Raw genomic sequence first — 20,920 nt, forward strand, 5'->3', positions numbered from 1 at the left:
AATACCTGGATGTTAGCATCCATAAAAGTTGGCTTCCGTTTTAGCGCCTGTCCTAAATGAATTTATGTCACCGGCACTTCATTTAAATGCCCAAACAAAAAGAAAACATGGCAAAAAGTAGAATAAACCCCCCGTTCAATATTCCGAGCGATGCAAGCCGCAGCCCGGCAAGTTTGCGTCTTGTGTCTGACATTAAATTAATTTGTTGCCTACAACTTTGCCAGCAGCAAATAGTGCCCATGGGTGGCCTTGCTCCATCTCAGCGGAGCTATGGCTATATGGCTCCGGATCGGACTCCAGTTTCCGTGGCACCCGGAAAACTTGTTAAAGACGAAAGTAACAAGAAAAGTTTTAAATCATTCGCCAGTGCCAATGTCGCAAAAGTTCGGCCCGAAAATAGAGAGAGAGCAGTCCCAAGAACAAAAACCAAAACAAAAATGGGAGTTGGGAAATGGGTTTATGGGTTAGTATGGGGCGTGTGTGTTATGGGTGTTGTAACTGCTAGCCTACGCATTACCCATTACATTGTGGAAGGCGTGTCAAGGTTGTGTGTACTCTTATGAACATCCATATATATAAATATACGTATACGAATGTAGACCAGCTGGCAGAATTATGGCGAAAATACCAGCAGCATACACAAAGCGGTAGAATCATTCAAGTACTAAATCTTTGCCCTAATAGTCAACGCTTGGGGAAATGTTTATTGCTGTTTGTACTTAGCCAGTAACCCAAATTGATAACAAAAGTAAACTTTGCCATATGTCCTTGGGCAGTGTTGCATCCCCAGTGAATTGTATTTGCCTGTGGTTACTTGGTAAGCCATTGGATTAGAAAAGTTTGGAGTGATTATCTCAGTTTGGCTTACAAGTCGCTGAGTATTTTGGTAGTTAATTGTTCGCCACTCATATTTAATTCAATACTTATCCAGTTCGGGTTCTGTGTAGATTTTTTTAAAGTTTTTCTGCTGATAAGTTTCTATTTATGGTGCAATATAAAACAGAATCAGAGATCAGAAGAAAACCACATATACTTGGATCTTTTTTGTGGCTTTCTTAAACTGCTTTACGCATCATTGACAAACTTGACCCAAAATAGAGGCACTATATATGTCATTGCCACTAGCTCCATTATCTTGCTCTATTTCGCTTTGAGCTGCCACACATTTCCCAGCCATTAGCTGCAACTCGACCAATTTGTTGATCGTTTTCCGTGCACTATGCAATGTTTTCCTTTTTTGTTTTTCTTCTGCTTTGTATCCCATCCACACTCGGCTGCGCACACGCACCTAGACCCACACGCTTTTCCATCCACTTTTCCGCCTTCCAGCTTTTCCTCTCTCCGGGTGCAACTTCATTAAAAGCTCGACACTGTAGCGGAGTAAACCAATTACAAGTTGGCAGGGGGAAGCGCACAAAATGTGATTAGAGTGCAATGCCGGTGCGGAAGCAGCAGCTGCTCCTCCTGCGGAAAAACAGAGGAATCGAGGAACCAGGGAGCACAGTTGCAGAAACAGGACCAACTAGCAGGATGCGCTCATTGCAGACACATAAACAATTTTACGAGCAAAATTTTATAAGCAACAAACGAGAATGGTGGTGGCTTGTTAAATGATTTAGGGCCAGTCCAAAGGGGTCCACAGTGTAAAAGTTTAGAGCCCAAAGCATCTGCAATATGCTGCGACATGCACTTAAATCAATTTACTTCTGCCATTTGGTCGCTGGGAATCTCTCTTACTCTTTTTCAACTGCACTACGGAAAGTTGACCAAGGAAACTATTAAATCGTGCGCATCGACATCAGCATGTCCTGGTGCTTGGATGGGTAGTAAATTAAATTTTGCACATAATAGAGTACTAACATCACTGGTCTGGTGGACGTGGCAGGAACTGGTAAAAGTTGTGCATATTTTTAGAGACATTCATCGCAACACTTTCCCTTTCCCTTCGCTTGCCACACACACATCCTTTCAGTTTCTTTGGAGTACGGATACATTGTTGTCTTTGGCACTCGCATATATACACACATATCTATATATGTATGTATATATATGTAAAGTGAGATTTTATAGTATCTCCTCTGGGAGCTTGTGGGCTTTTGTGCTGCATGGCGGGTCATCGTGCAACTGCAGAAATTACCCAGCTTTCAGTAGCCTGCTCCTCTCCATTGCCCCATTTACTTACCCCCACATTTTCCTCTGTCATGTGTTTTTCCATTACCCACTGCAACACTTCCTGCGCCATTGTGAGATGACTTTTGTATGGCCCACATGACGACGCCTGTTTTCCGGCTCCTTGTTTCCCACCGCTGCCCCACATTGTTGCCTCATCCTCGTATCTACGCGTAACCGCATTTTCCTGCACATTTTACACATTTTCCCATGCACATTTAATTATGAACGCAATTTTCATTTGCATGTTGGTTCAGACGCAGATTTTTGTCTTCCACAGGGAGAATTTTTTGTGTTGCACGTATATAAAAAAATGTATGTTACTAAAATCGATTATAAGTTCATTTCGGATAATTAAGTCTGTACCATTTAACCAAAATCCAATCCAAATCAAAATTCCAAAATTTTGTTCACTGTAAGCAACTGGCTCTTGTAGCCTTAATTTCCATAGCAAGCTCAGATAAATCGGTTGTTAATTTAATCAGCCGAGTGCGTTTAGTCATTTAAGGACGATTAGTGTCATTGAACCTGTGCGAACAGGAAGTGAAGCGTAAGGTGCAGAATGGGTGGAACTTTCGCACATCTGATTAATTACTGCTACCGCGCATCTCATTGGACGCACATTACGCATACGCACAGTTGGCTGCAAGATTGATGACATAGTGCCATCCGGCCCCGCCTCCATTTTTGATTGATTGTGTACCCGCAGCAGTGTGTCCTGTGCAGCAGTATCCAGCCATCATCAGGATATTTTCATTTCTTTCCTTTATTTCCCTTTTTTAATTTGCCATTTTCCGCTTTTTGTCGAGCATACCGCATCGCATATGCTTTGCTCGATTTTCCCCCCTTTTTAACTCACTTGATTTTCCGAGCACGTCGTTCTCTAAACAATTGTGCTGCCTCGAAACATTTTTGGCATTTGCCACAACTATTTGTGACAGCCTGACGCCTGCGGCTGAATTCGCAAGTTAATGCACTTAAATCTGACGAATTTCACGCTCAAAATGAGCCGCTTCTCTAATTCTTTGAGCATCCGACTCCTAATTAGCATGCAAACTTCAGCTAAAACTTGAAACGACAGAGAAAATAATGTAATATGCTTGATCTTCGTCTTCGCCATCGTGTTGGTCGTGTGTATTCCTGGCACGCGACGCCTCCCAAAGTTGGCATTAAATTTCAAATTAAATTGCTGCCTGCAATGCGATACACGAGAACAGGGTCGGACGGACAAGGACTGCCACAAGGATGCTGGCAGGACATGTGTTAAAAATCAGCGTCGGCAGCATTTGTCCCCATCACGTATACGTCACGTAGGCAACAGCAGCAACGAGAACTACACGCCAACTTGCCGATTGGATTTCAGCTTTAAGCTTCGGCTTACTTAAAGCCGAACGCAACGTGAAATTACGCATACGCCACGTGCAGCACATGTTGCGTTATAAAAATAAACTTCAAACATTCATTTGTGCACTTGGAGAAAAGCCTTGCCTAGGAACAAAAGTATAATAATTTAATTTAATAGTATATCTCTGCATTGAAAACACTTAATGAATACTTTTACTGACTCGACTCTTTAAACCTTTTATTCGGAAATCCTGGTAATAAATTGGCAGGTTTTCTTATCAGTGCGTACATGTGCAAATATGGAGGCAGGATGCTCATGCATAAATCTCTTTTAACTAATCAGCAGCCTTCTGGGGTTAGCCAAAAGCAACTGCCATAAAGTGAAAAGTTTAAACAGCACTCGAACTTCATAAAGTGCACACAAAAACTCGACGGCATTCGCTGAGGCTAACGGCCTTATACGGTGGCTGTCAAAATAAATATAATAAAGCGAGAAAACGTTGTCAGCATTTTGAGCGGGGGAAAAACTTGGTCGGTATGGGCACCAGCAAAAGAGAAAAAAAAAAAAACAGAAGAAAACGAAAGGAAAACAGGAAGAGGGAAATGTCAAAATATTTAACAACAAGCCCATCATCATCATCGTCAGCATTGAAATGCCTGCCAAGGTGCAAATTCAATAAAGATAAAAAGTTTGTGGGCCAAAGTCTTTTCGAGCTGGATAACCTTATCGAGTCCTTGTCACGCCCGTCGCTCCTTCAAACATTTGCGTACGATGCGAATTATTAAAAATTTGGCCTTTGTGGCGCATAAAATTCTGAAATGAAACGAAACGAGAAGTAGATGGTTTTCCAGTTCAGTGACAGCTTTTCATTTGTTTTCTTACCGGCCCAAAAGCGTTATGACAATCGTACGCACACCCACACAGCCACATACATACAGCCATAGCAGCGCATAGGAAAAACAAATGGGATCCGGGTCAAATGTGTAGGGCTCAGAGAATAAGTCGACACAAGTTTTATCTTTACGCTTGCCTGCGTTTTTGCGGTGCGTTGTCCCAAGTCGGAAACAAAGGGCCGCACACAAAGTAAATGCCACGGCAATGAAGTGTAAAAATAACAAAAGCTGCTTTCTGCCACTCCCCCCAAAAATAAACGATTTTACCTGGACTCTGTCGTCGTCCTGCAGACTCTGTCCCACATAGTTGGAATTTAATTTCACAACAATAGCTTTTAAGCCCCCGCCCCTCCGGCCAAAAGTTGACCAAACCGAAAGTTTTGGTTTTAGCATTTCCTTTAAAGTCAGTCCGCTCGAAAGTCTCTGCTTTTTTAACGCACATTAAGCCGGGAATGTATACACTGTTTCTTGGCATTTCCCCATTTTTCCCCATTTCCCATCGAGTCGAGTTTCTTTGCCATTTCTTATGGCCATTTGGCTTTTTATTGACTCACAGCGCGACTCCTTTTTGGGGAGGACCTGCTTTTTTTTTGGGTGCTGGTACTTTAGATTTGTGCTGCTTGTCACGTGACCAGATGTTGAACTTGCACGGGAGTTCAGGAGTCTTATTTTGTATTATTCTAGCTCTCTAATTGGAGGCAACGCTGTACGTGTGCTTGGGGCAATTAAAATTGCTCACATCCGCACGTTCGTCCTTAAAGGCAATTAAACGGTTTTAATTAGTTTTAACGACAAGTATTTTGCACTCTCATTTGTCACCGTCCACTGGCCAAATTAGTGGAATGGGAGGTGCTTAAGATGGAGATAAGTAAATTGTGGCAAGGGCTGTGGTCAAGGCACCTCAAACTAATTGCAGCCTTGAATGCTTGGGTGAGCAAAGAAAAACACTTAATTAGTGTTGTATCCCAATGTAAACCGAAGAAGCATTCACTCTCTCAACTAAAACAACTGTATTTTATACGTTTCCAAGCTGCTTCTGTTACTTGTACAGTAATAAAAGCATTATTTATTTAAATCAGCTTTCAAGTTGAGACTTACACTACTTAATAAGCTTATAGAAATAACACAACTACTCTTTGCTGCAGTTATGTATAAATTCTTTTAGTTTTAGACTTCAGGTCTAGCTGTTTTGATGAGATTAAGCCTAGCAGAGCTCTGGCATTTAATATTAACTTAGTGCATCAGGAGTCTGACAAGCATAAGGATCCAATTGTTTAGACAGAGTAAGCCAATTTCTCAGCCACATACTCTACGAAATGAGGGACAATCGAATTCAATATATTGAGAGTCAATTTCGAATGTTGCCATGTTCGTTCTTCTCAGCCACCAGCAATCTAATCCGTATGGTATAACCTCATGTCATAGCCTCAATATATTATGGCTCCTTTCCACTTCCACACAGACTGTCTGTCATGTTTGTTTGGCCGTTGTCAAGTATTTCCTTCGCTGGTTGATATATATATTTATATATAAAGATATAGATATATATGGGCAACACAGGTCTCAGCTGCGTTCTCCTTCTTCGCCTGCAGAAGGCCCTTCAGAAAAACATGTCAAGACACTTGTTGTCAATGAAAGATGTTCGAGTACCGATTTCATATTTTCCATTGCCCCTCGAAATCTACTTCAAAATAAACCGTAAAGCACTGAGCTCAATTCTCCTTGAAATGAAATTATTGCATTTTATTAGCCACATCTAAATGGCAATCTGCTTGATTTTTTTATGGCCTCCTCTAATCACCATCGAAGTGCTTAAATTTACATGCTCAGATGAACTCACTTGTACACTCAAGGACTCTACCCCAAAAATATGGATATAAAAGCCAAAAAAAAAGTAATTGTTCATGAAGTCGAACTAAAAAAAAAAGGGAAAATAGGGAAAAAGGAAAAAACAATAAAGGACCACATGTTAGGCTGGCAGGACAACGAAGCGCCCGAAATGTGTGGGCCAGGAACACGTTTAAGTGGCCCAGAGAACAACAATGTTGGCCAAAACAAGTGAGAGCCTGCAAAACAAATTAACAAAGCTAAAAGAATGCTAAAAAAAAACACAAAATCCTAGAGCTTCATAGAAATCACGATCAAATGGCGAGGACTTTGGCTAGATACACCTTTATCAATATTCAACTCCTGCTGTGTCGGGACGGGAACATGGCAATTCAATCAGCGGAAACGCCACAACAACCAGTCGCCAAAAAGGTAAAATAAACGCCAAAAAAACAACATATTTGCCAAATCAAAAACTTCACTCAAGCGAATACAATACATTCCCCATACAGAACTAGTCAACTACACTAAATTTTATTTTATAACCGCTGCACGTTGCCACGATGTATTGACCCCATAGTGGAAAATGCAAATAGTTACAGAACTTTTAGGCAAAAACAAAAGCTCGAAACTCAAACGCATCAACAACAAAATTGTCTACTGACTTTCCACAACGACGAAAAAAAAAGTAAAAATATAGCAAAGAAAAAAATCGAAATATCAAATCGAGCGGAAACCATTGCCAAAACGTCGCACAGTCAAAAAATAAAAACAAATGCAGTGCCAACACCAAAAACGAAGCTCTTCGATTCCAATCAAATTGATGGGAGCCGTCTCTAAACTAAATGTAAGTTGATAGTTTTCTGGCGACTAGGTTCTTTTTAAATAACCGAGATTGCATCTAAACGTATATATAAGACTATATATATAAGACGTATATATAAGACTATAAACATAGGCAAAGGACATCTAAGGTTCTCTAAAGAAATAATGAAACGGAGCACATGAAAAGCATATGCCACTTTTGGTAGCAAGGCTGTGGAACAGAAATTCTTTTGCCTTGCCCCAAAAAAACACACAAATAAACTATTACATTTTTCACGCCAGTAATAAGAAATACATGCTGATCAACTGACCAAGCCTGAATGCCAGAAGTTAGCATGGTTTTTCATCCCATCCGCTTTTTCCTTTTTCATTTCCCTTTTGGCAATTTCCTCCTTCAGACAGCGCCATCCGGATGTGAGTTCGACTTGGTCACTCCCGAAAATTACTAAAATTATATATCCGTTTCCGGTTTAAGTTGGATAGCGGCCGCCATCCTGCTTTTGTGCCCAATTTGGACAGGCATATCGAGTTATTTATTGGCACATTTCACCCTGCTCACCAGCAAAAATTGTGAAACATAATTTATGGCACATCGCGCATACGCCACATTGCACCCAAATGTATCTATCTGCACAGGATGGTCAGAATGTGAAACAGTTTTAAACCCATTGGCATGGCCATTTTTCACTCGATACATGAGCCGACCCACTTGTAATCCCTTAAGCCTACGCAAGTCAAATTGCAGCCATCGAGCATCGAACTTGTAGGCCAATTGTCCAAGCAATCAGCAGGCAAATTGTCAAAGCAACTAATCTTCGCCTTGGGGTTCATGTACCGAAAGAAGCGCATTCTTAAAATGTTCTTCGAATATCTAATAACTTTTAAATATCTAATAACTTTTGATATATATAGTTAATTTCTAAAAAATACTTTTCCTTTTGATGAACGGTGTTGTAAGTTACTTATTTTAAGCATTAAAAAACATTAAAGACACAAATTGTTTTCTGTGTGCCTCGTAGACATTGCCAAAATGGTTACCCATTCGAGTCGAATGCATCACTGCTCCGTCCAAAGGACAAAAGAGCAGTTAAGTGGCAACTTTTCTTCCGGAGAATCTGGGCATGGCCGTAATCATGACGACAAATTGCCCGGCCGGAGGCAATAATGATTAATAATGAGGCAGCAGTAGCAGTTGCAGTTGCTATGCCGCCGGAAAACGGCCAAAGTTTGTACTGCCGCTTGTGGCTTTATTAAAATAAATAACTCAGGCTAAGGCAGTTAAGGCGAAGGTAATCGCGACAGGACCCTTGCTGCCACTTCCGCATCCGCTTCCGTTATGAATAACAAACTTAAGCGGCGGTCAAAGTTTACCGATGCCCGGGGGCAAAGTTATAATTTGTCTAATTAAAAGTTTACCTGATTAACCTGGCGGCTAACAGGGTCAGTGGTTGAGTGCAACAAAGCGTTTTGCCGGCCAAGACAACTAAACAAATCAACCACACATTCAAGCTTCAAGTATGGGAAAATAGTAGCAGTTTAGCAACTTTGTTTGTGGTCCCTGAAATTTACCAAAAAACCAGGGGTCACGTGACTTCTGTTACTGTGGCACATATCAACCTAATGCACATTGTTTTGCAGCTTTCTCGTTTTCCGGTGCCATTTTACGTGCATTTTATTGCTAAAGTTTTTCCGGTCATGTCCTGCGGAGTTGTCATGTGCGGTAAACCAAGGAAATTGTTGTCCAAACTATTCCAGCTAAGAAAAGACAGAATATGCGAAGAAAGTGGTTTTAAAAATATTTTAGTTAGGTAGCTTTGCTAACAATTTTTCTCCTAAAATATACTCTGGGGTATTCATCTATAGGAATATCTACGCATAACAATACTTACATACAGAATTTAGAAATTTAAATTGTAAATACAAAAATATACTTATTAGGCCTGTTCGATCAACACAAATATCGTATTATATTCTATTAAGCATTATTAAAAACCAGATTGATATTTAAGTGCTTCGATTTTTTCAATTGAATAATTTTGAAAATTGTTTAATAATTGGTGCGCAATGCCGATAGAGTTTTACCTCAATTGAAAATAGCTGGGCATGTCGAGCGGTCTTGTCATTGGAATTTTTTGGACTTTATTGTGGTCAATATTAGTTGCAGGAGATTTTCACTTGCAAAATGTGATTTGCGAGTCCTTGGACACCACGATTACAAATTTTAGCCGCTGCGAGATGAAGTTCATTCGACGGGGCGTGACTGCCTTCTATATGGTTTGGAAAGTATTCAAAGTGCCAATCAACAAGGTGGACATAAATGTGTCATTGCACAAGAAATCAAACGGATATCGACCATTTCTCTTTAACCAGACCCTGGATTTTTGTTACTATATGCGGAATCCCCAAGCGCATCCATTGATATATATGATGCATAAAGTATTTATACAAGCATCCAACATAAATCACACCTGTCCGTATAATGTAAGTATCAAACAAAACAAGTAAAACAAATAAAATATGAAAAGTAATTGGTAATTAACAGCACGATGTGATTATAAATGAGTTTATGTACAAGGAGAACGACTTGAAAGATCTGCCAATACCAAATGGTGAATACATGATTAGATTGAAAGTCGCATTTGACAAGGAGTATCGAACATCCATCAAGATTTACGCAAAAAGAAAGGACTGACTTAAAGTTTAAAGGTTATTCGAAATCACTTTTACACTATTCATTTTCTGAAACGTATTGGCCTGTTGATTCACTCAATAAAATTGTAAATGAATAAAAAACAAATGTTCCTTTAACAGCTAAAACAGTATTGAAATTTGCGGGTTGACAAATTTTTAAGGCTAATAAAAAAATTAAAAAATATCAAAACATGTTTGCAAAAATTAACATTACTAATAAAAAAATTACAAACTAAAATAAAGTAATTGGGAAATACTTTCATCGCTCACTGTTAAAACACATTCAACTTGAAATCTTCGTTTACGACAAATTACTCGGCCAGCTTAATTTAGTTATAATGGCGATGAATTAACTTTTCGAAATAACATCAAATTGTCACCAAAAGCGCAACACTCAACATGAAGTTTTTGGTCATTACTAACGTGTTTTTGACTATGATACTGTTTCCTAGCACACTAGGAGGTCATTTTCGATTCACCAACGTTAAGTGCACAAGTCTGGATCCGGAGTTTGCGGAGGTCAAGGAATGCTTCCTGAAGATGGTGCGTCGAAATGTTGTGGGGATTAATTTTCACCTGGCGATTAAATACAGCCAACCCATCAATAAAGTTGAGTTCAACCTATGTATATTTCGAAAATCAAATATGTACAGGTTGTTTTGGGTAAACCACACCATCGACTTTTGCTATTACATGCGCAGACCACAACAATATCCGATTTTCTATATGTTTCACGATTCCTTAATGGCAGCCACCAATGCCAATCACTCGTGTCCATATACCGTATGTACATAAATATATCTTTACACCAAATAACAATTAACAATAACAATAGTATCGCCTTTTCTATGCCAACAGGAGAAGGATATCTATGTGAAGAAAATGACTTTCAACGATAAGACGGTGAAGGACCTGCTCTCCTTCTTACCTGATGGCGAGTACAAGCTTGTAGTATCTGTTGGTGCTTTTGGTGTCTGGCGAATGCAAGTCAACGTGTTCGGTGTGCGTGATTAATAATAGGATTGTTAAAATAATCACCAAAACAGTTTAAAATGAAGTATATTTGTGATCGGGAAAATCAATATTAATCAATCAAAGCAAACCAGCCGTTAAATCAGACAATACGCGAACAGTGTAACAATTTCCATCGATGAGGCAACATGAAAGAACCGCTATTAAGTTTAGTGCTCCCACTACTTGTCATATTGGATTGGAGCCAGGGGAAGGTTTTTAAAATCAGCAAGATGGAGTGCCGATCTCTGGATCCAACTTTTACGTACTTTAAAACTTGTAAAGTGGTTCACAGGGAAAATGGTCGAGCTGCTCTCTATGTTAGCGAGGTGTTTCTCTATGAAAATCCAATTGATGATATCGTTGTAAGTTGTTAAATAAACATTACGAAAACTAAATAAATACGTATTTTCTAGCTAAACCTGGGAGTTTTTAAAATAGCTAAAAATCGTCGTTTTCAGTTCCTGAATGAGACTTTGGACTACTGTCTTTTTAGTCGGCAGTATTTGGCCAGTGGATTTTTCGGATTCCTAATGACTCCACTCTTGAAAATCTCAAATGTGAATGCCACATGTCCGCTTCAGGTGAGATTCAATGGGGTGATTATCAAATGTTGTCATTGATGGTATAATCTATAGCAAAATATAAGTTTCAATGGCTTTCCTGTTGATGAAAACACAATAAAGGAGATTCCAATTCCAAATGGTGTTTATATGTTCCACTTGCGAGCATCCATGATGAAAAAATGGAGGACAGACGTGAAAGTCTATGCTACTCGAGTTAATAAGTATACTGAATAACTGTTGAATTTGTTTATATTTTAGTTCCATCCTTTAGAGGGGTACTGTATTTCCTACATTGTAACTACATTCTAAAAGTATTAAATATTTGACACAGCATTGTAAAATATACACTAAAATTACATTAAATGTAATATACATTTGACAAAGCATGTACCAAATGCATCCACATCTTTACAAAAGGCGCCACTGTGAAAAATTGTTATCAAACAAAATCTAATCCCTGCTGCAATAAAATACAACTCTTAATCATGTGATTTCATAGGAGTGAATCGTATAAGTTTGCTTTCGCTTCTGAGAAAGTCAAAAGTAGAAGTCAATGCATAAGCAAAATTCAAGAAGCGACGAAAATCAAAAAAAAATCAGCTTTAGTCGCCTTGTTTCGTACAGAAATTCTCCCGCAAACCCCAAAGCAGCAAGGCTAATAAATATTTATATGTTTATGGCTTTATTATTCAGAAATATAAAACATTTCACCATTACAAGGCGCAAATTTGATTATAATTTGAAGAGCTGGCGCAATGCATTACCGTTGTCATTTCCATAGCAGATTTGTAGTTTTCTAAGAATTTCAATAGCATTAGCTTTACAGGTGTCAAGATCTGAGCTACCCAGACGAACGAATATATTGTGCCCATTTGCTAAGAAAAAGGGCAAGGTGCCACACCGAAGGTGATACACCAATCGCTCCCACATCTCCACCAAAAGAGAAGCCTCGTTCCTTTGCCAGTTGACATTTGAACGTTGCTGGAGGAGGACAGATTTAAGCATGTAACTGGACAAGTGCGGCAAATCGTTGGCATCACGTAATCCCTTCATGAGGCGCAAAACATTCTTAAGATTGTATGAGCCCTTCATCACTTCGCGTTCCCAGTGCGGTGCGCACACCATGAAGGTGCGATCATCGTTGCTTCCCGATTTCTTTTGCGGAATGGCGAACCAAGAATAATCTCTACGCACCTGACTGGGAACCGGCGGTTCGTTCAACGGCCACTGAGATCCATGGAACTCGAATGCCGGCACCAGATCGAAAGATATGGTGCGATCTTCGCATTTGGCCTCAATAGAATGGGCACAGCCATATCCTTCTCCTGTATACTTTGTAGTATAGGTACGTCCAGAACAAGATAGGCGCAAGGATGAATTAAACACCTTATGAAAGATACCACGCAGCCAGCCCTGAAGATCCGCGCGGTAAATATACCCATCATGGGATACCAAGCGCGAATTTCTTCCTCCAGGTGCATACAGAAGAACAAAGGCGTTTTCGTTTCTTTTTGGGACGACATCGAATGGGAACTTGAGCTTCATATGCAAATCAAATTCATCAGGAGTCAACAACTTGACGCGATCCAAGTAACTTCCTGTTAAGAAATAGATAAAATCTTAATAAAAAACTTATTTCGTTTTTGCTAAGATGTGAACTTACCACCCAGACTAAGGCCGTCATAAGCACTGCGAAAAGTTTGGTCTTCAGATTTCAACCTATTGATCACATAGTTTTGAATTGCAATAGCGTCGTTAACATAACTAGCGCGATCATCGTCGGAAATTTGCAGGTCATATAAAATGATTTTAATTTCGTTATTAAAACTCATGGTTAGACGATTTCTTCTCCTTTCAAGCAAAATATTTCACTGAAAAAATTGACAAATTCAATTCAATTTCACAATTGAAATTCACTAAACCTTCGTCGTCAAGCTTTAAAACTCAACTGGCTAATTCTGGTAAACCCCCTTTTTACGATGCCTCGGTCTGCTAAATAACAGCCCTGTTTTCTGTTATCTACCGGATGTACGCCAGAATGCTACTTTTAAAAAAAAGAAGCAAAAATCTAGAACAATCTATGAAAAGTTGGCCAATGTAAAGTAAGTCTAACAAAAGACCGCAAGTGGCAGATAATAAAATTTATTATAAAAGTATAATTACATTCGAAATTCCAACTATCGTTGGCATACAAAACAAGCGATAGTAATTGAAAAAAAAGAGTGACCGTTTTTCCGTGTTATGATGGTGTATTTTGCTGAGACACTCTGGTCATACTTCGGACTGCTCTCTTTCTTTTTCCAAACGTGAGCAAAACCGTAAGTACAAAATGGGAGCTCCGCTAAAACTTTAAAAAACCATGGTAATATGCAATAGAATGAACAAATTGGTCTGCTTAAGGGTGAATCGACTTTTGCCATGATGAATATTTCAAAGTTTTAGTGAAATGGAATGCAGATGGTGTAGATACGCAGAGATTACCGAACTTAACCTAACTTTTGCATTACAGTGCTCGGTTGAATTGTCGGAAACATGGTGAACGGCCGCATACCCTCGGTCTTCTCGAAGACCTACGTGACTCCCCGTCGCCCCTATGAAAAGGCGCGTCTGGACCAGGAGTTGAAGATCATCGGCGAGTATGGTCTGCGCAACAAGCGCGAGGTGTGGCGCGTCAAGTACGCCCTGGCCAAGATCCGTAAGGCCGCCCGTGAGCTCCTGACCCTCGACGAGAAGGACGAGAAGCGTCTGTTCCAGGGTGAGTACCTAGCATACCCGTACTGTCCGACTTCCTCAACCAGCACCCTCTTGGTTTCCGACTTGTGGGCCACTTCAAAAAATTGATAATTGCCGGTTTTAATACGCGAGAACAAAAGCTGTGCAATCATTTGAATATGTCTGTCTTAGCAAACCACGTGTAAAACTGTTTCTAAGATTCGATCTATTTCATTGTATGTTTAAATGTCTAGGCTGGAAGTGAATAAGGAAGTTCAACTGATTAATGTAATAATTGCCACGACCTGATGAACTGTATTAAAAAAAATATTCTGACACTTCTTGTCTGAAAAAAAACGTTGACGTTAACAAATACACACTGAAGGCGATTCTCTGTCAGATCCTTCTATTGCTTTATTTGGAAGATTTATTAATTGTGTACCCATTTTACCCACAGGTAATGCCCTGCTGCGTCGTCTGGTCCGTATCGGTGTCCTGGACGAGTCCCGCATGAAGCTCGATTACGTGCTGGGTCTGAAGATTGAGGACTTCTTGGAGCGTCGTCTGCAGACGCAGGTGTTCAAGCTGGGACTTGCCAAGTCCATCCATCACGCCCGCGTCCTGATCCGCCAGCGTCACATTCGGTAAATATCGCTTGGACAAGCGACGACAGCGTCGCTAGGCTCTATCAGACATAAATCTGTTTTGTTCAGTAAGACCACTTGGGAGTCGAACAGGCTTCAATGCTTGTACCGGCTCTCAACGTCTTTAGATTGCGCATGTGACTCCGTTCACTCCAATCGAAATTGCAAAATGCCCGCCTAGCGTAAGTTGCACTGAACGTTTTTTTGTTGAACTATAATACAGCAGCAACCACTCGTCTTTGAGTAGGACTTAACTAATCCGAGTATGCTATTTTTTCATGTTTTCACAGTGTCCGCAAGCAGGTGGTCAACATCCCGTCGTTCGTCGTGCGCCTGGACTCCCAGAAGCACATCGACTTCTCCCTGAAGTCGCCCTTCGGCGGCGGCCGTCCCGGTCGCGTCAAGAGGAAGAACCTGAAGAAGAACCAGGGCGGTGGCGGTGGAGCTGCTGAAGAGGAGGAGGACTAAGCAGCAGTAGCCAGCTGCGGCCAAAAGAAATACAGGCGCAGACTTTTGATAAAAATCTGTTTGTTTTACACAAATAAATGTAAAATTACCTGAAGTTAAATGTGTTTCAATGCGCAAATGTATGTGTATTGGGGGGTTAAAGATGTTATCGAACTACATACGATATATACAAATCATTATAAAAACATTGGATTGAACTGCAGTTAGAAATAAGCGCACGTTAAATTTAAATTTTTCGATACCGATTTTTCGGTTAGGGATGCAATTCGAGGGTATCGATAAGCGGCTGATCAGCTGCAGCGTGTTTACGTTTATTTGTTGTTTTCTGTAAAAATGTTTTCAAAAAGAACTCGAGGAAAGAACTTCACCGAGCAAGAAGAACATGCTCTCCTCGATCTCGTGCTTCTGAACAAGGATATTCTGCAGGACAAGACCAAGGATGCCGCCACTTGGCGACGAAAGGCCGAAACGTGGGAGCGGCTGACCATGGAATTTCAGGCACAAACGGGAACGGATAGATCGTGCGCTGCACTTCGCGAAAAGTACGATAATATGAAGAAAAACTTGCGGAATAAGTACAGAGGAGTTAAGCATTTTAAAAGGCAGGCAGAGCTCCATTCCGCTGTTAATTCCTGGTACCAGAGTTCTACCACGTCGCAGGACAACGCCGATCACACAGGAATCACCGGCAGTCCACTGGAAAACCAGTTTGATATTGATGGTAAGTGGAGTGGTGTTCATGTGTATAGGGCACTTAACAAAAGGGTTATGTTATTGCGGGTATTGAAAAAATAGTGGTTGCGGTCCACGATCTTAGTCAACCTTCGGAGTTTTGTTTTTATTCATATTAAAGATCCGCCTACTTTTGATTCCAGGAAATTCCCAATTACTGAGTGCAGCCAAAGAAGAAAATTCTTCAATCAGCTTACAAAACTCAGATAACTCCCAATTACTGCAAGTATGTAAAAGTCTTTTCTTAACTTCTTGTTAGTAAGATTTGAAGTTTTTAAAGGAAAACATTGATGATATCGAGGAAATCGAATCCGTGGATTATTCCCAAAGATGGAAGAGGAGAATATTGGAAACTTGCAGCTCCCCTGAACCGCCGATGGTCAAAAAATCAACTCGCGTTGAGGAGGAGCAGGTGGAATTGTTTAGGTTACAGCAGCAATATTATAAAGATCAGAATGTAAGAGCCGCTGAGAAGCACAAATATGAAGTGGAGAGGGAACTAATAGAACTACAAACGGCTCGAATAAAAAACCAGTTAATTGAAATGGAAATTGAATTGAAGCGCGAAGAATTGGCTAAACTGAGGCAAAGGTCTTTGACAGAAACTAATTTTACAAATGGTTGATTTATCTATTTTACATTAAACATATAAGATTGTACATAATGTAGAAAGAAGAAGGGCATTTAGTGTATTAAGCTATCATAAAATCCATTTAACATTCAGAAAACATTACTGTTACAAACCAACCCATTAACATTAATCAAGTTTGTGCATACATATAAGTCATACATAAGTTTTCGTATTGTACTGAATTCGAGAAATACAGTAAAACAGTCCAAAAATTGCTGTCCGTTGCTCCTGCAAAACAGTTTTTAACACTTAATAAATAAATATTTTGTACAATCAACGTAAACAAACTTGAATGGTAATCAGTGTGCCCGGAACAGTAATCAACGAAATCCTGCTGCTATCGATGTTGTAATCGTTATTTATCGAGCTTTCGTGTGCTTTGCCAGCAACCTGCCATTCTCACAAAACGGACGTTTGAAAATCACTCGAGATTCGGGTAAACACAAACTCCAAGTGCCGAGTACAAACAGCAGCCGGAAGTAAATCGCGGATAAATAGTGAATAAGCAAGTGTCGCCGAAATGCCGAAACCCGGTGACAAGGCGAAGGTGAACGTCAAGGAGCGGGTGGTGGACGAGTCCTGCGACTTGAGTCTCTCGGAACTAAGCGAAATACCGGTGCGCGAGATCGTAAGTACAAGCTGGAAATACAAGTAATTAGCACCGTTTCTTGGTGTCTCTATCTGCACCATCTCCCAATGCCCATCAGCCAACATCCCCCTCGCTTCTTCTTGGGGCCACGTTTGTTGTCTGGCGTATGTCTAGTCACTGTCTGTCTCGCTTGCACAAGTGCCGGGTGGTGGGGGTGCTGTTTGGCATGGAGAAACCCACCACCCCACCTAGTTGTTGTTGCTTTGCCGGCTGGCTTGCAATTAACGCTGACGTCGGCTTCCGCACAACCCCCCCTCTTAACCCTTGTGTGGTTGCAAATGCAGTTGAATTCGCTCGAGGGGGTTGATTTTTGGTCTTTGCCACCCCTCAAAAACTCAGAAGTTTGCCAAAAAAAAAAAGGAAAAACAAGTATGGTAGCTAGAGCAGAGTGACCCGACTACTAGATACCGACTACCAATTATTTTATTCCATTATTATTATACTATTAATAATTATAACGATTTCACTGCCTTTGGTTTCAGCGGTACTAGATTTCAAACTTATATATTTTAATTATTACCTTTATCGGAAAAGCTCAACAGAATTAAGTATCAGAATTTATTTAAGATTTTTCCGTAACATTTTCAAAAGTATAGAAACTTACTATCTCGGGAATTTGTCGATCAACAGCATACCCCGCAATTTTCTCCACATTTAAGGGGTACAAATTAAAAGAAAGGGACTTTCGAGGCACTTACATATTTCGGGGGTTTCTTTTTTCGGTCATGTTTTGCCACTGGTTCTGAGTTTAGTTTGTCCTTGTGCTTTGCAGGCTTCGTTCAAGCGCGTCACCGTTTTGGATCTCTCCAGCAATCGCCTGGCCAGCCTGGGAGTAAGTAGTCGCACTACATCTAGTCACCCGGAGCACACACGTACTAAATGCCTAAATGCCTTTTTCGGGCTCTCCTATTGCCTTAGAAAAACTTTTCTATTCTCACACGCTTGGTGCGGCTGGATCTAAGCAAGAATCAAATCAAATTCCTGCCCGAGGACTTTGGCCAGCTGGAGCAGTTGCGCCACTTGGACTTGTACAACAATTGCTTGGAGCACCTGCCCATTAGCTTCGGTCAGCTGCGTCGTTTGCGGTACTTGGATCTGAAGGGGAATCCACTGACGCCCGCCTGGGAGAAGATTGTGGGTTGCTGCTCCACGCAAAAGGACTGCCAGCAGGCGGCCAAGAACACAGTAAGTGGCCCTCCACTTGAGTGGCCCTCGAGTGACACAGCTTTGGGCACCATCCAACTTTTCACCGTTTTTTTTTTTTTAATTTTTCCATTTTCCAGGTCAGCATCTGCGCCAACTACAAGCCGGAATTCATTGAACGCGAACGTTTGGCCGCCCAAGAGAGCCAGAAAATGGCCGGAGTCGGGGATTCCAGTGCCAATGCCGTCCAAACGAATGGCGGTGCAGCCGGCGGAAAGAAGTCAACGAAACCCAATAATAAGAAAGCTAAAGCCAAAAAACTCGCCGGTGGGGGAGACAATGAGCTGACAATCAAACCAGTGAATGTAGCAGGATCAGGAGGAACAGCAACAGCATTGGGATCGAAATCAACTCAAAAGAACAATCAAAAGAAAAAGAACTCGAAAGGGGACTCCTGGTTGAATCTACTGTCGAGAGCTGCCCTATCATCGCTGGTCACCTTTCTGGTTCTTTTCATCATCAACTTGTTAATCATTTACATGATCATGTTCAAGAATCCGGACATCGCCGACAAGCTGGTGGAGTACATACCACATCAGTATCGCGATTGGATCCTGACCAAAACGGAGTTCTTCCGGCTGCGTGTTACCGACTGGATCTCAGAATTTCGGACACCGCCGGAGGAACACTGACGGTTCATTTATTTGAAGCCTTAGAGCGCTGGGCTTCAAATGGAATAAATCGCTTAACAAATCTCGGATGCATAGCGCGTGTGTGGAGGCAAAATTCAAATTGAGATACGTGTAGACGACCACCTGAACGAGTTATACGACTGCTACTTTGATATACCATTATCTGTAATTTAACGCCATATATTTTGATAGACACTAAGTCACTACGTCCATTGAAGGCAGATTTTAATATGAAAAACCACACGTACTCCGCAACTAAAGAGGCCACTTAAAAGACACCGAACTACACTCAATCACTCAGCTCAATCGAACTCAGATGAATCTACAGCTAACCATAACTAACCATAGCTCAAGCTCAAGCTCAACTCAATAGTAACTGAATGGCGGTTCCAAACTGGCCAAAGCATAGAAACTACAGACACAGTCAGACCAGGCATCCTCGTAATATTCACATCTATCAGGTCAGATCAGATAAAATCGAATCGAATAAACTCACCTACAAATATAATACTTTAATCGTGTGCAATTCCCATCTTATTTAAAGTTCATGCTCAAATTGTATTCATGTTTGCCTGACCATTTAACATTTGTAGATTTCAAATCACATAGGTTTTATTGCAATACGCAAATGAAATGTATACCACCATTAGTGGAATTTGCAGATAATCAAAATGAAACTCAAACGGTTTCATATGGTTTATGCGAAATCAAAATAATTTAATTGTAACGAAATATTTGCAAGATTTTTTAAATAAAAACTTACATTTTAACAAATGTGTTGAGCTTTTTATAATTGTATTTCTGATAGGGTATATCAGCTTCGATTTACTTTCATTCCAGTTTTTAATAGTATTTTACTTAATACTTAAACTAAATTTGTTCCATGATTTAACTATTTGCGGGCAAAATCTAACAATTCAAATTAATTTTATGTCACAGGAAATTGTTAATAAAAATAATTTCAATTGAGATTGTGCGAAGTTCATGCTTATCTATTCACTTGGTCACCTCGCTATCTTATATTTATGGCCCCCTATTGGGCACGCGAGTCTTTATCACACAGTTCATATTAAATATAACTATTAATCTATTTTTATTTATTATTTTCGGGTTCTTTTTATTTCTGTACATTGCTACTGATTATCAAGAATCATTTCAAGTAAAATGCATTGTTCAGGTAAATGTTGGTTAGTTATATCGACTATAGGAGTGGCAAAGATAATAATCAATATTAAGTTAAATGTGCTCTCCAACCATTATAAAGTAGTTTCCTTTTGTGCACGGAAATTGTCAAGAATTTTTAAATACTACATAGCCTTATGCGTACTATCTATCTCTCGATGATAATAAATCCATGATAAGAAGTTAGTACCGAGTTCATTAAAGAGCAATACAAAATTCTAAGAGCTCCCTAAGCTTTGGTTTATAATGACTGATACACTTTAATCCTGAACATGCCAACCCAACCTGATATTTTAAATATCATTTGTACATACATATCTTCTTCGCTGTTTATTTGGATGCTCTACGTAATTGGTTTATTCGCATATCGCAAATAATTGAAAATAATTGACAAAAATGACTTGCGAAAATAAAACCGGTTCCGTGCTAAAGTGAATTTCATCAATAGAAAGTTGTAGAACGATGACGTATTCGAACATGAGCAGATAAAAAGTATTATTGAACATCGTGAGAGAGCAACAACTTGGATAAATACGTATGTACATTATGTAAATACTGTGGTTCATGTGTTCGATTCCCAGAACTTTAATTGCTGATGCAATGATGTTTATCCATTTCTTGCAAGGATCTTACCGCTTCTACCCGCACTCCAACTTTAAAGCTTCGTGTTTCCAAAGAGCTTGAAACAATAGAGATTGCCACGCTTATGAAAGCCCGTCTTAGATTTCGTCATCCAAATG

The 20,920-nt window shown here is 40.1% G+C and overlaps 6 protein-coding genes across 8 annotated transcripts; 5 read left to right on the forward strand and 1 right to left on the reverse strand.

Annotated features, from left to right (window-relative positions):
* The first annotated feature begins 8,044 nt into the window (after positions 1 to 8,044).
* On the forward strand, positions 8,045 to 9,765 carry LOC6532541. The gene is made up of 2 exons (XM_002093251.4): positions 8,045 to 9,540; positions 9,602 to 9,765. Exons 1-2 carry the CDS (start codon positions 9,163 to 9,165, stop codon positions 9,749 to 9,751), a joined length of 528 nt encoding a protein of 175 aa, XP_002093287.2. The 5' UTR covers positions 8,045 to 9,162; the 3' UTR covers positions 9,752 to 9,765.
* A 384-nt stretch (positions 9,766 to 10,149) lies between these two features.
* LOC6532542 lies at positions 10,150 to 10,775 on the forward strand. Its single transcript, XM_002093252.4, has 2 exons — positions 10,150 to 10,533; positions 10,609 to 10,775. The coding sequence occupies exons 1-2, from the start codon at positions 10,150 to 10,152 to the stop codon at positions 10,762 to 10,764; spliced, it is 540 nt and encodes a 179-aa protein (XP_002093288.2). The 3' UTR covers positions 10,765 to 10,775.
* Positions 10,776 to 10,909: 134 nt separating this feature from the next.
* LOC6532543 lies at positions 10,910 to 11,811 on the forward strand. Its single transcript, XM_002093253.3, has 3 exons — positions 10,910 to 11,126; positions 11,178 to 11,345; positions 11,400 to 11,811. The coding sequence occupies exons 1-3, from the start codon at positions 10,911 to 10,913 to the stop codon at positions 11,559 to 11,561; spliced, it is 546 nt and encodes a 181-aa protein (XP_002093289.1). The 5' UTR covers position 10,910; the 3' UTR covers positions 11,562 to 11,811.
* Positions 11,812 to 11,992: 181 nt separating this feature from the next.
* On the reverse strand, positions 11,993 to 13,279 carry LOC6532544. The gene is made up of 2 exons (XM_002093254.4): positions 12,991 to 13,279; positions 11,993 to 12,925 (listed from the first exon to the last, which is right to left on the reverse strand). Exons 1-2 carry the CDS (start codon positions 13,157 to 13,159, stop codon positions 12,060 to 12,062), a joined length of 1,035 nt encoding a protein of 344 aa, XP_002093290.1. The 5' UTR covers positions 13,160 to 13,279; the 3' UTR covers positions 11,993 to 12,059.
* A 280-nt stretch (positions 13,280 to 13,559) lies between these two features.
* Positions 13,560 to 15,245, forward strand: LOC6532545 (40S ribosomal protein S9-like). Its single transcript, XM_002093255.3, has 4 exons — positions 13,560 to 13,645; positions 13,837 to 14,082; positions 14,497 to 14,683; positions 14,974 to 15,245. Exons 2-4 carry the CDS (start codon positions 13,860 to 13,862, stop codon positions 15,149 to 15,151), a joined length of 588 nt encoding a protein of 195 aa, XP_002093291.1. The 5' UTR covers positions 13,560 to 13,645; positions 13,837 to 13,859; the 3' UTR covers positions 15,152 to 15,245.
* A 181-nt stretch (positions 15,246 to 15,426) lies between these two features.
* Positions 15,427 to 19,514, forward strand: LOC6532548 (leucine-rich repeat-containing protein 59). Of its 3 annotated transcripts, XM_039374730.1 has the most exons (6): positions 15,472 to 15,872; positions 16,027 to 16,109; positions 16,164 to 17,142; positions 17,936 to 17,995; positions 18,082 to 18,348; positions 18,447 to 19,514. In XM_039374730.1, exons 3-6 carry the CDS (start codon positions 17,035 to 17,037, stop codon positions 18,996 to 18,998), a joined length of 987 nt encoding a protein of 328 aa, XP_039230664.1. In that variant the 5' UTR covers positions 15,472 to 15,872; positions 16,027 to 16,109; positions 16,164 to 17,034; the 3' UTR covers positions 18,999 to 19,514. The 3 variants fall into 3 exon arrangements, with proteins under 3 accessions (XP_039230665.1, XP_039230664.1, XP_002093293.1); XM_002093257.3 differs by lacking the exons at positions 15,472 to 15,872; positions 16,027 to 16,109 and having other exon boundaries at positions 16,155 to 17,142; XM_039374731.1 differs by lacking the exons at positions 17,936 to 17,995; positions 18,082 to 18,348; positions 18,447 to 19,514 and having other exon boundaries at positions 15,427 to 15,872; positions 16,155 to 16,750.
* Positions 19,515 to 20,920: the final 1,406 nt, after the last annotated feature.

The sequence above is a fragment of the Drosophila yakuba genome, chromosome 3L, assembly GCF_016746365.2.
Source record: "Drosophila yakuba strain Tai18E2 chromosome 3L, Prin_Dyak_Tai18E2_2.1, whole genome shotgun sequence".
Taxonomy (NCBI): domain Eukaryota; kingdom Metazoa; phylum Arthropoda; class Insecta; order Diptera; family Drosophilidae; genus Drosophila; species Drosophila yakuba.

Bases quoted from the DNA above. Each gene is read 5' to 3' on its own strand.
- LOC6532541 (XM_002093251.4), top strand. From the start codon at position 9,163: ATGTCGAGCGGTCTTGTCATTGGAATTTTTTGGACTTTATTGTGGTCA. The intron at 9,541-9,601 runs GTAAGTATCAAA...GGTAATTAACAG, and splicing joins ATCACACCTGTCCGTATAAT to CACGATGTGATTATAAATGA.
- LOC6532542 (XM_002093252.4), top strand. From the start codon at position 10,150: ATGAAGTTTTTGGTCATTACTAACGTGTTTTTGACTATGATACTGTTT. The intron at 10,534-10,608 runs GTATGTACATAA...CTATGCCAACAG, and splicing joins ATCACTCGTGTCCATATACC to GAGAAGGATATCTATGTGAA.
- LOC6532543 (XM_002093253.3), top strand. From the start codon at position 10,911: ATGAAAGAACCGCTATTAAGTTTAGTGCTCCCACTACTTGTCATATTG. The intron at 11,127-11,177 runs GTAAGTTGTTAA...CGTATTTTCTAG, and splicing joins ATCCAATTGATGATATCGTT to CTAAACCTGGGAGTTTTTAA. The intron at 11,346-11,399 runs GTGAGATTCAAT...TATAATCTATAG, and splicing joins ATGCCACATGTCCGCTTCAG to CAAAATATAAGTTTCAATGG.
- LOC6532544 (XM_002093254.4), bottom strand. From the start codon at position 13,159: ATGAGTTTTAATAACGAAATTAAAATCATTTTATATGACCTGCAAATT. The intron at 12,926-12,990 runs GTAAGTTCACAT...ATTTCTTAACAG, and splicing joins TGACGGCCTTAGTCTGGGTG to GAAGTTACTTGGATCGCGTC.
- LOC6532545 (XM_002093255.3), top strand. From the start codon at position 13,860: ATGGTGAACGGCCGCATACCCTCGGTCTTCTCGAAGACCTACGTGACT. The intron at 14,083-14,496 runs GTGAGTACCTAG...TTTTACCCACAG, and splicing joins CGAGAAGCGTCTGTTCCAGG to GTAATGCCCTGCTGCGTCGT. The intron at 14,684-14,973 runs GTAAATATCGCT...ATGTTTTCACAG, and splicing joins ATCCGCCAGCGTCACATTCG to TGTCCGCAAGCAGGTGGTCA.
- LOC6532548 (XM_039374730.1), top strand. From the start codon at position 17,035: ATGCCGAAACCCGGTGACAAGGCGAAGGTGAACGTCAAGGAGCGGGTG. The intron at 17,143-17,935 runs GTAAGTACAAGC...TGTGCTTTGCAG, and splicing joins AAATACCGGTGCGCGAGATC to GCTTCGTTCAAGCGCGTCAC. The intron at 18,349-18,446 runs GTAAGTGGCCCT...TCCATTTTCCAG, and splicing joins AGCAGGCGGCCAAGAACACA to GTCAGCATCTGCGCCAACTA.